We start from the raw sequence: 12,652 nt of genomic DNA on the forward strand, positions 1-12,652 counted from the left end.
ATGGTTCCTTTCCCTCCACCTCAGCAGCACATCCTGGGTTTTTGGACCTCTTGGCATTTTGAGGTTTGCAACCTTGGGGAAACATAGGATAGTGTAGTAATATTGTTCAAACTCAGGTTACAATTACTACTTTGGCAGTTTTGTATGTTGTCCCAATTCACAGCAGGAAATGGAATCCTGGGTCAGGAAATGGAAAGTCAGGGCTGCCACGTACAGTTAGGCAGGATGGGTACTGCACAGGAATGGCACCTTTTAAGGGCACACCATTCACTTTGTAGGCTTACATGTTTATGCCACCACTTTTCTAACAGATGACAAGAGTGTTCAGGAAGAGGTGTTTCTTCACCTTTTTTTACTCTTCACAAAAGCGCAGCCTGTTGTAGCAATGGCCCCAGAGAAACCACAGTAGGTAGTTCAAACAGAAAGGAATTTAATACAGGAAACTTGGTGCTGCTGAAATCATGGGGAGTGTGGGTGGTAGGAGTGGCGGTCTGGGTTTGAGACTCTTGAGTTCGAGTTTGCAGCCCCTGAATGAGCTCCTAGCTAGAGTTCAGCGGGATGCCACTCTGGCTTCCGGCAGTGCCTGGACTCATTTGGTCACTCCTGGGAAGCTACTGACTTGATGCTGGTATGAGGGGTGTGGCCGCCTCACACACAGGTGATCTACTTTCCTGGCCAGTGGCCAGCCAGGAGCTTCAGGCAGGTGCCTGACCCCAATTCCCCTGCAGTGTCTAGCTGCAGGGAAGTCTAGGATATGTGACTTCTGGCTGTACAGCCACAAACGCAGCTGCAGCTCTGGATTAGAAAGGGAGATTGGGCAGGGTGGCTCACACCTATAATCCCAGCACCTTGGGAGGCCGAGGTGGGCAGATCACGAGGTCAGGAATTCCAAACCAGCCTGACCAACATGGTGAAACCCCGTCTCTATTAAAAATACAAAAAAAATTAGCCGGGCATGGGGGTGCGTGCCTGTAATCCCAACTACTCAGGAGGCTGAGACAGGAGAATTGCTTGATCCCAGGACGGGGAGGCTGCAGTGAGCCAAGATTGAGCCACTCCACTCCAGCCTGGGCCACAGAGCGAGACTCAAAAAAAAAAAAGGTTGAGTCAGGCGTGGTGTCTCACACCTGTAATCCCAGCACTTTCGGAGGCCGAGGCGGGCGCATCACCAGCGGCCAGGAGTTCAAGACAAGCCTGGCCAACATGGAGAAACCCCATCTCTACTAAAAATACAAAATTAGCCAGGCGTGGTGGTGTGCTCCTGTAATCTCAGCTACTTAGGAGGCTGAGGCAGAAGAATCATTTGAACCCAGGAGGCGGAGGTTGCAGTGAGTCAAGATCGTGCCATTGCACTCCAGCCTGGGTGACAGTGAGACTCCGTCTCAAAAAAAAAAGGAAGGGAGATTGGTTGGGGGGACCATCCTTAGGAGTTTGTCACATCCCTGTCCTGGGGAATTTTAAATTGACCAAAAATAATATGCACATGGCCCGGTGCTGTGACTCACACTTATAATCCTAGCACTTTGGGAGGCCGAGGTGGACAGGTTGTCTCAGCTCAGGTTCAAGACCAGCCTGGGCAACATGGTGAAACCCCATCTCTCTTAAAAATACAATGAATTGGCCAGGTGTGGTGGTTCATTCCTGTAATCCCAGCACTTTGGGAGGCCGAGGTGGGTGGCTCACCTGAGGTCGGGAGTTTAAGACCAGCCTGGCCAACATGGTGAAACCCCGTTTCTACAAAAATACAAAAATCAACCAGGCACGGGTGGCGGGTGCCAATCCCAGCTACTCGTGAGGCTGAGGAGGGAGAATCGCTTGAACCCGGGAGGTGGAGATTGCAGTGAGCCAAGATCACGCCATTGCACCCTGGCCTGGGCAACAGCAAGAATCTGTCTAAAAAAAAAAAAAATTAGCTGGGCATGGTGGTACACACTTGTCCCAGCTACTTGGGAGGCTGAGGCATAAGAATTGCTTGAACTTGGGAGGCAGAGGTTGCAGTGAGCCGAGATTGCACCACTGCACTCCAGCCTGGATGACAAAAAGAGTGAGACTCCATTTCAAAAAAAAAAAAAAGTGTGTGTGTGTGTGTGTGTGTATACATATATATATATATATGCGCATGCGCATATTACTTAAGACCCTTTCTCACACCAGGTACATGGAAAAAGGCAACCTTTTGGCAAAAAGTAGATCTACCACTAAATACAGTAGGCCAGGTGTGGTGGCTCACGCCTGTAATCCCACCACTCTGGGAGCCAAGGTGGGCAGATGACGAGGTCAGGAGATCGAGACCATCCTGGCCAACATGGTGAAACCCTGTCTCTACTAAAAATACAAAAATTAGTTGGGCGTGGAGGCGCGTGCCTGTAACCCCAGCTACTTGGGAGGCTGAGGCACGAGAATCGCTTGAACATGGGAGGCGGAGGTTGCAGTGAGCCGAGACTGCACCACTGCAATCAACCAGCCTGGTGACAGCGAGACTCTGTCTCAAAATAAATACATACATACATGAATACAGTAAAACATACTAAATTTTTCCTTGTTTTTTGAGATGGAGTCTTGCTCTGTTGCCCAGGCTGGAGTGCAGTGGCATGATCTGAGCTCACTGCAACCTCCGCCTCCCAGGTTCACGCGATTCTCCTGCCTCAGCCTCCTGAGTAGCTGGGACTCCAGGCACCCGTCACCATGCCTGGCTAATTTTTTTTTTTTTTTTTTGAGGCGGGGTTTTGCTCGTCACCCAGGCTGGAGTGTAGTGGCGCGATTTCTGCTCACTGCAATCTCTGCGTCCCGATTCTCCTGCCTCAGCCTCCTGAGTAGCTGGGATTACAAGTGCATGCCACCACACCTGGCTAATTTTTGTATTTTTAGTAGAGACAGGGTTTCACCATATTGGCCAAGCTGGTCTCGAACTCCTGACCTGATGATCTGCCTGCCTTGGCCTCCAAAAGTGCTCGGATTACGGGTGTGAGCCACCGCGCCCGGGCTTTTTTTTTTTCTTTTTTGAGACGGAGCCTCACTCTGTCACCCAGGCTGGAGTGCAATGGCGTGATCTTGGCTCACTGCAACCTCTGCCTCCTGGGTTCAAGCAATTCTCCTGCCTCAGCCTCCTGAGTAGCTGGGACTACAGGCACCCGCCACCATGCCCGGTTAATTTTTGCATTTTTATTAGAGACGGGGTTTCACCAAGTTGACCAGGCTGGTCTCAAACTCCTGACCTCAAATGATTCACCCACCTCGGCCTCCCAAAGTGCTGGGATTACAGGCGTGAGCCACTGTGCCTGGCTAAACATACTAAATTCTTATTTTCCTGCCAAGGCTCTAAGCCCAATCCTGCTCATGCCCTGCTCTCCCTGTTCACGAGGAATGTCAGTATTAGAAGCAGTGAAGATACAGGGCACCCCATGCAGACCTCCTCCACTTGTGATGGGAAAGATGGGAACGAGAGGAATTGCCCTCTGCAGTAAATGACGTTTATTGCTGACAGGCAAGGGGAAACATCTCGCACACCATACTGGCAACCACAGGCCTACTGGCTATTAAGTATGTGGGTTCTGTGGTCAGCTGGTCCTGGTTTCTGCTTTCTGGGGACTTCCTAGCTGTTAGCCCATGGGCAGTTGATGTCCCCAGTCTGAGTTTTGTTTACTTCCTGTGTAAAGAGTAGTCCCTCTATATTAATACCATGATGATGTTTGTACTCATTACCCATCCCCCAGCACACACTCTCTGCCTTTCAGTCACTTAGCAAGCACTCAATAAGTTCAGCAAATATTTGCTGGGTACCTATTGTGTGCTGCATACTTTTGCAGGGATAAGGTATGCAGTGATTAATAAAATAGACAATTTCCAGTATTGTGTTGTGATGAAAACAAAACTGATGTGGTGGGGCCAGCATACTGAGAGGCTGAGGTGGGAGGGTCGCTTGAGGCAAGGAGACCAACCTGGGCAACAAAGTGAGACCTCATCTCTACAAAAAAAAAAAAAAAAAATTAAAAATTAGCCATGAGTGGTGGCATGCTAGTTGGGAGCCTGACCCAGGGGGTTCACTGGAGCCCAGTTCAAGGCTGCAGGGAGCTATGATGGTGCCACTGCACTCCAGCCTGGGTGACAGAGTGAGACCCCATCTCCAAACAAAAAACAACCTAGGCTGGGCCGGGCACAGGGGCTCACACCTGTAATCCCAGCACTTTGGGAAGCTGAGGTGGGTGGAACACTTCAGATCAAGAGTACGAGACCATCCTGGCCAACATGCTGAAACACTCTCTCTACTAAAAATACAACAACAGCCGGGCGCAGTGGCTCATGCCTGTAATCCCAGCACTTTGGGAAGCCGAGGTGGGCTGATCACGAGGTCAGGAGATCGAGACCATCCTGACTAACCCGGTGAAACCCCGTCTCTACTAAAAATACAAAAAAATTAGCCGGGTGTGGTGGCGGGCGCCTGTAGCCCCAGCTACTTGGGAGGCTGAGGCAGGAGAATGGCGTGAGCCATTCGGGAGGTGGAGCTGGCTGTGAGCCGAGATCGCGCCACTGCGCTCCAAAATCCAGCCTGGGCGACAAAGCAAGACTCTGTATCAAAAAAACAAACAAACAAAACAACAACAACAACAACAAAATTAGTTAGACGTGGTGGTGCGTGCTTGTAATCCTAGCTACTTGGGAGGCTGAGGCAGGAGAATCACTTGAACCTGGAGGTGGAGGTTGCAGTGAGATGGAGGTGCAGTGGCACGGCACACTCCAGCCTGGGTGACAGAGCAAGACTCCAAAAAAAAAAAAAAAAAATCCTGATGTGAAGCGGGTGATGGGGTTGGGAACAGTAATGAGTGGTCCAGAAAACCCTTCTGAGAAGGTGCATTTGAGCTGAGCTCATGGTGCTTGGTGTTGGGTTTGTAGACATGGCACAGACCTAGTCTTCATCCCTGACAAACTCTTCCCTGGCCCCAAGCCTGTGTGTGTCCATCCTCTTCTAAAAAAGGCTTGGACTTGCCAGTCTAGAGGTGAGGGTCCCGGGGAGCAACGTGGACCCTCTGGAGAAGGACGCTTAGCCTGTGGATCTCTGAAGCACACTTTGGAGGTGAGAGATGAAAAAAAAGAGTCCGGGCACGGTGGCTCACCTCTGTAATCCCAGCATTTTGGGAGGCTGAGGTGGGCAGATCACTTGAGGTCAGGAGATCGACACCAGCGTGGTGAATATGGTGAAACCCGTCGCTACTAAATATACAAAAATTAGCCAGGCATGGTGGCACGTGCCTGTAGTCTCAGCTACCTGGAGTCTGAAGCAGAATTGCTTGAACCCGGGAGGCGGAGGTTGCAGTAAGCCGAGATCACGCCACTGCACTCCAGCCTGGGTGACAGAGTGAGATTCTGTCTCGAAATTTTAGAAAATTAAAAAAAAAATGCTTCTCAGTGGCCCTGCTCCTGTGGCTACAATATGGAGGGAGAGTACAAACGGTGGGTACAAAGACTGGCCTCTGTCTTGCTGTTGGGAAATCCAGCTGCCACGTTGTGAGCTTGTGTCTGGAATTGGTTCCTTCTGGTGGGTTCTTGGCCTCGCTGACTTCAAGAATGAAGCCATGCACCCTCGCAGTGAGTGTCACAGTTCTTAAAGATGGTGTGCCTGGAGTTTGTTCTTTCAGATGTTCAGATGTATCTGGAGTTTCTTCCTTCTGGTGGGTTTGTAGTCTATGCTGAGTTCAGGAGTGAAGCCGCAGACCTTCGCGGTGAGTGTTACAGCTCATAAAGGTAATGTGGACCTATAGAATGTGCAACAGCAAAATTTATTGCAAAGAGCAAAAGAACAAGGCTTCCACGGCATGGAAGGCGCCCTGAGCCAGTAGCAGCTGCTGGCTAGGGTGGCCTGCTTTTATTTCCTTATTTGGTCCCACCCACATCCTGCTGATTGATCCGTTTTACAGATAGCTGATTGGTCCATTTTACAGAGTGCTGATTGGTCCGTTTTTACAGAGAGCTGATTGGTGCGTTTACAAATCTTTACCTAGACACAGAGTGCTGATTGGTGTGCTTACAATCCTTTAGCTAGACACAGAGCGCTGATTGGTGCATTTACAATCCTTTAGCTAGACAGAAAAGTTCTCCAAGTCCCCTACCTGATTAGCTAGACACAGAGCACTGATTGGTGTGTTTACAAACCTTTAGCTAGACACAGAGTGCTGATTGGTGCATTTACAATCCTTTAGGTAGACAGAAAAGTTCTCCAAGTCCTCACTGGCCCAGAGGCCCAGCCATCTTCACCTCTCAAGCTGTCTGTAGAGGTCCACGTGTCAAGAAAACTGAGGACAGAGGCCCTCAGTCCAGTTCCCACAAGCAACTGCATCTCCCCAACAGCTGCCTGAATGAGTTTGGAAGCAGTCCTCCCACCATTCAGCCTTCAGATGAAACTGCACCCCTGGCTGACAGGCTGATTGCAGCCTTATAGCAGACCTTGAGCCTGAGACATTTGACCCACAGAAAAGGTGATAATTTTGGTCTTTTTTTTTCTAAACAGGTTCTTGCTCTAGAGTGCAGTGGCACGATCATGGCTTACTGCGGCCTCTACATCCTGGGTTCAAGTGGTCCTCCCACCTCAACCTCCTGAGTGGCTGGGACTACAGATTTGTACCACCATGCACAGCTAGTTTTTCTCTTTTTTTCTTCTTTTTGTAGGTACAAGGGTCTCCCTGTGTTACTTAGGCTGGTCTCAAATTCTTAGGCTCTAGCAATCCTCCTGTCTCAGCCTCCCAAAGTGTTGGGATTACAGGCATGAGCCACCGCACTGGGGCAATGTTGGTCTTAGGCTAATTATGCAGCAGGAGATACATGCACTGTGCTTTGGGAATTGAAGTCACTTCTATTTCTTTGTGGCTTCATCAGTAATATGGGGCAGGGGGCACGGTTCCCACAGCTGATTCTTGAGTGTTCTTTCTGAGTATCCTTGATACTTCACACACTATCATATATCTAAACTTTGTTCATTGATTATCTCCCCTTTAATTTTCATTCCTTGATGAATCTCCAGGGTCTGGATCAAGGCCTAGGATACTTTATGTACTCATGAAATCTTCAATGAATGAAGAAATGATTTTTTTTTTTTTTGAGACAGAGTCTCACTCTGTCACCCAGGCTGGAGTGCAGTGGCATGATCTTGGCTCATTGCAACCTCCACCTCCCAGGTTCAAGCAATTCTCCTGCCTCAGCCTCCTGAGTAGCTGGGACTACAGGCATGCGCCACATGCCTGGCTCATTTTTGTATTTTTCAGTAGTGACAGGGTTTCACCATATTGGCCAGGCTGGTCTTGAACTCCTGACCTCAGGTGATCCACCCACCTCAGCCTCCCAAAGTGCTGGGATTACAGGTGTGAGCCACTGCATCCGGCGGATTTTTTTTTTTTTTTTTTTTTGAGACACGGTCTCACTCTCTCGTTCAGGCTGGAGTGCAGTGGCGTGATCTTGGCTCACTGCAGCCTCCACCTCCCAGTTTCAAGCGATTCTGGTTCGGCCTCCCAAGTAGCTGGGACTACAGGTGTGTGCCACTATGCCTGTCTAATTTTTGTATTTTCACCATGTTGGCCAGGCTGGTCTCAAAACTCCTGACCTCAAGTGAGCCGCCTGCCTCAGCCTCCCAAAGTGCTGGGATTACAAGAGTGAGCCACCATGTCTGGCCTGAATGAAGAAATAATTTTTTAAAGAGTGTTTTAAAGTGGGGCCGGGTGCGGTGGCTCACACCTGTAATCCCCACACTTTTGGAGGCCAAGGCGGGTGGGTCACTTGAGGTCAGGAGTTTGACACCAGCCTGACCAACATGGTGAAACCCCATCTCTACTAAAAATACAAAATTAGCTGGGCATGGTGGCGCATGCCTGTAATCCCAGCTACTCGGGAGGCTGAGGCAGGAGAATCACTTGAACCCGGGAGGGGGAGGTTACAGTGAGCTAAGATCGTGCCATTGCACTCCAGCCTGGGTGACAAGAGCGAAACAATGTCTCAAAAAAAAAAAAAAAAGAAAAAGAAATTGCATTTCAAAGCCAGGTGCAGTGGCTCACACTTATAGTCACAGCTACTTAGGAGGCTGCGGTGGGAGAATAGCTTGAGCCCAGTCGTTCAAGGCTGAGTGAGCTGTGATTGTGGCACTGCACTCTAGTCTGGGTGACAGATTGAGACCCTGTCTGTAAAAAAAAAAAAATCTTTCAGGCCAGGCGCAGTGACTCACTCCTGTAATCCCAGCACTTTGGAACGCCGAGGCGGGTGGATCACCTGAGGTGGGGAGTTCGAGACCAGCCTGGCCAACATGGACAAACCCTGTCTCTACTAAAAATACAAAAATAGCCGGGCATGGTGGCGCATGCCTGTAATCCCAGCTACTCGGGAGGCTGAGGCAGGAGAATTGCTTGAACCCGGAAGGTGGAGGTTGCAGTGAGCCGAGATTGTACCACTGCAATATGAGACTCCATCTCAAAGAAAAAAAAGAAAAAAAAAAAAGATAGCATAGCAATGGCTGTGGGCCTGGATATAAGTCTTAGCCTCTCCACTTCTCCACTTCCTGGCTCTGTAAGCCTTAGACAAGTTCCTTAACTCCACACTTCCATTTCCATGTAACAAGGGGTTATAGGCCAGGCATTGGTGGCTCATGCCTGTAATCCCAGTGCTTTGGGAGGCCAAGGCGGGAGGATCACTTGGGGACATGAGTTCAAGACCAGCCCAGGCAGCACAGTAAGACATTGGCTCTAGAAAAATAAAAATAAATCATCCAAGAATGGTGACTTGCCTACTATTCTACTCGAGAGGCTGAGAGGGGAGGATTTCTTGAGCCCAGGAGTTTGAGGATGCAGTGAGCTATAATCACATCACTGTACTTCAGCCTGAGAAACAGCAAGATCCTGTCTCAAAAAATTAAATTAGGCTGGGCTTGGTGGCTCATGCCTGTAATCCCAGCACTTTGGAAGGCCATGGTGGGCAGATTGCTTGAGCCCAGGAGTTTGAGATGAGGCTGGGCAACATGACGAAACCCCGGCTCTACCAAAAAATACAAAAAATTAACTGGGCATAATGGTACATGTCTGTGGTCCCAGCTACTCGGTAGGCTGAGGTGGGAGGAATGCTTGAGCCCAGGAAATAGGGGCTACAGTGAACCAGGATCATGCCACTGTACTCCAACCTGGGCAACAGAGCAAGACTCTACCTCAAAATAATTATTTAAAAAAATGGATTAATTGGGCATAGGTGGCTTGTGCCTGTCTCCAGTTACTCAGGAGACTGAGGTGGGAGGATTGCCTGAGTCTAGGAGGTTGAGGCTGCAGTGAGCCGGGATGGCACCATTGCACTCCACCTGGGTAACAGGGTGAGACCCTGTCTCAAAAAAGAAAAAAAAGGGAGGGGTTGTAATCACTCCTCCTGACATGATACAGAGTATCCATTTGAGTTCATAACATAAATATGTACTCGGTGAATGCTCTATAACTATTGGCTTTTTTATTGTCCCCATTTTACATATAAGGAAGCTGAGGCTTTGTGAGGAGAATTAGCTTAGCCCAGGTCATCCAGTGGGAAGCGTCTGGTGCAGAGGAATAGTGATCATGGTGGGACTTTGCCTAGCCTAAGGTTCAGCATACAATATTCAGTCAGTACTCAAGGGCTGGGCTGTTTCTGGTAATCAAAGGGCTGCCTTGTTCTCCTGCCCCACAGCACAGGAAATTCCAAGGTGGTTTTCTTTACAGGCTCCTCCGCTTCTGTGGCCAGAGGGAACAGCGGAGGAGCCCAGGTACCTAAGCCAACTCAAGAGAAGATGGAATTGAATATTTCAACCACCTTATCTAGGCCTCTGTGATTGTTGAGGAGGGGGCTGTCACTGGGAAAGTTGTGAGCTGCTTTGGACCTTATCTGGGAATTTCCTTGGGCTTACAGCCTTTACCCTATCCTTGAAATGGTTCTGGTTGTATAGCAACTTCTAGGTGGTGTGGGCGAAGTTTGGGACTGGTTTAGGGCGGGGACAAGACCAAGAACACAAGTTTCCTTGTACTACGGGAGAGAGGGAGGGGAGGAAATTGGAGACCCCAGCACCCCCTTGCTCACTCTCTTGCTCACAGTCCACGATGGCCCGGTCCCTGGTGTGCCTTGGTGTCATCATCTTGCTGTCTGCCTTCTCCGGACCTGGTGTCAGGGGTGGCCCTATGCCCAAGCTGGCTGACCGGAAGCTGTGTGCGGACCAGGAGTGCAGCCGTAAGAATGGGGAGGGGAGAATTGGGGGCTTGGGCGTTAGCCTGTGTGGAGGGTGCTGCATTCCCTTCTATTCCTTCCCTAGACCCTATCTCCATGGCTGTGGCCCTTCAGGACTACATGGCCCCCGACTGCCGATTCCTGACCATTCACCGGGGCCAAGTGGTGTATGTCTTCTCCAAGCTGAAGGGCCGTGGGCGGCTTTTCTGGGGAGGCAGCGTGAGTCTTGGGAGAGTGAAAGAGGGAAGGGTACAGAGCTGGGGTAGACTCATTATCCCCATGAAGGGAAGATTTGAGGGGGGTGAACTGAAATAGACATTGTGGGGGGATATTGTTACTTACTTTATTTTATTTGCTTATTATTTTTTAATTTTTTCCAAGACAGAGTCTTGCTCTATCACCCAGGCTGGAGTGCAATGGCACGATCTCGGCTCACTGTAACCTCCACCTCTTGGGTTTAAGCGATTCTCCTGCCTCAGCCTCCCAAGTACCTGGGATTACAGGCATGCACCACCACACCTGGCTAATTTTTGTATTTTTAGTAGAGACAGGGTTTTACCATATTGGCCAGGCTGGTTTTGAACTCCTGACCTCATGATCTGCCCGCCTTGGCCTCCCGGAGTGCTGGGATTACAGGTGTGAGCCACTGCCCCCCAGCCTATTTTCACTTTATTTACCAATTTTAGGGCACCTGATATGGTCCCACGTTCTGTTCTAGACACCAAGATACAACAACAAATGATCCTTTTTATTCTAATGGAGGGAAATGAACAAAAAGCAAGGCATAAAAAATAGCAGCAGCTGGGCACAGTAGCTCACACCTGTAATCCCAAGTAAGGCCAAGTTGGGAGGATAGCTTGAGCCCAGGAGTTCGAGACCAGCCTGGGCAACATAGCAAGACCCCCATCTCTATAAAAAAAAATTTAAAATTAACTGGGCATCATGGCCTGTGTCTGTGGTCCCGGCTACTCGGGAGGCTGAGGTGGGAGGACTGCTTGATCCCAGAAGTTGAGGCTGCAGTGAGCCGTGATCATGCTACTGCACCCCAACCTGGGCGACACAGTGAGACCCTGTTTCCAAAATAATAATAATAATAAAAGCAAATATGCGCTGCTGTGAGAATTAACAGAGACTTACTTGGGTGTTCAGAAAGGGCCTCTGAACAGGTGGCATTTAAGCTGAGATTCATATGACAAGGATGGAGCCAGTTATGTGGAGATCAGGGAGAAGGGAGAATGCAAAGGCCTTCAGCAGGCACAAGCTTGCCATCTTCCCAGACCCTAGCTTTTAACTCCTCTTCCCCAGGTTCAGGGAGATTACTATGGAGATCTGGCTGCTCGCCTGGGCTATTTCCCCAGTAGCATTGTCCGAGAGGACCAGACCCTGAAACCTGGCAAAGTCGATGTGAAGACAGACGTGAGTGTCATGGGGGCTGGCAAGAAATGTGGGGGGAGGACCCTTAGGTTGTGGGGATGGGCAAAAATGCTCCCACACTTGGCTCCCTGGCAGCCTAGGTATGTGCGCTGGGAGAAATTCTTTCCCTGCCTCAATTTTCTCACCAGTAAAATGGGTCCAGTTGGGAGGTGCAAAGATTAGAGGGCTCTAGGCTAATTTGCATAGCACTTGTGTGGCCAGACCTGGGCCCTGCAGCTGCAGCCTTTGCTAAAACCACTAGATCCTTTGTGGTGTGACCGCTGGTTTTCTTTCCACTGTTTCCCCTTTCTCTTTTTCAGAAATGGGATTTCTACTGCCAGTGAGCTCAGCCTACCGCTGGCCCTGCCGTTTCCCCTCCTTGGCTTTATGCAAATACAATCAGCCCAGTGCAAACGGCTCGTCTCTGTGGTCTTTGGGGTGGGGTGGGGTAGGGTAGGGTGGGGACTGTACAAATGAAATGTTTCTCTAGGTTGCTGAATCTAACCAATTAACCCGCTGCCTGTGGTAACGTCAGTGGTTGCTAGGCAGAGTTTCACTGATGAAAGCCCTGTGCAGTAGGAGCGCTCCTAAGCTTAGGTTTCGGACACAAGCAAAGGAAAACCTAAGCAGCCCAACTAGGGGATTGTAGTGTCCTCTCTAGACCAGTGGGAGGGAGCCAATCGGACTACGCGGAGGATATAAATCGCACAGCAAAGGTTTTCTTGGAAGATTATCTGGAAAGGGAGGTGGGAAGTAACGTGCGCCTATCTGCCCAGTTTTCCTCCTTTTTGCCTTTGAGAACAGTAATCGCTCCCGCCAGCTCAAGATCAGCTCCTCTTCCAGCCTCTTTCTGTCAATCCTGCCCGTGCCCCCTTCTTTGCATTTGTATCCCCTCCCCCAAGTCCGCTCCGATCCAATCCGGAGACTCGACTCTGCCCCCCGTACTCCAGACTAAATCCGTTCCTCGGCTCAGCTAAGCAGCTCTGCACGTCCCTTCCCACTTGCTCAGCCAATCGCTGGGCTCGGCCCCGCC

The 12,652-nt window shown here is 50.0% G+C and overlaps 1 protein-coding gene across 5 annotated transcripts; it reads left to right on the top strand.

Annotated features, from left to right (window-relative positions):
• The first annotated feature begins 69 nt into the window (after window positions 1-69).
• On the top strand, window positions 70-12,620 carry MIA (MIA SH3 domain containing). 5 transcript variants are annotated; one of them, XM_063801720.1, is made up of 5 exons: window positions 70-9,849; window positions 10,077-10,209; window positions 10,292-10,425; window positions 11,512-11,622; window positions 11,940-12,620. In XM_063801720.1, the coding sequence occupies exons 2-5, from the start codon at window positions 10,083-10,085 to the stop codon at window positions 11,961-11,963; spliced, it is 396 nt and encodes a 131-aa protein (XP_063657790.1). In that variant the 5' UTR covers window positions 70-9,849; window positions 10,077-10,082; the 3' UTR covers window positions 11,964-12,620. The 5 variants fall into 5 exon arrangements, with proteins under 5 accessions (XP_063657790.1, XP_063657791.1, XP_063657788.1 ...); XM_063801721.1 differs by having other exon boundaries at window positions 70-9,751; XM_063801718.1 differs by having other exon boundaries at window positions 11,512-12,620.
• The last annotated feature ends 32 nt before the right edge of the window (window positions 12,621-12,652 follow it).

Source organism: Pan troglodytes, chromosome 20 (genome assembly GCF_028858775.2).
Source record: "Pan troglodytes isolate AG18354 chromosome 20, NHGRI_mPanTro3-v2.0_pri, whole genome shotgun sequence".
Classification (NCBI taxonomy): Eukaryota; Metazoa; Chordata; class Mammalia; order Primates; family Hominidae; genus Pan; species Pan troglodytes.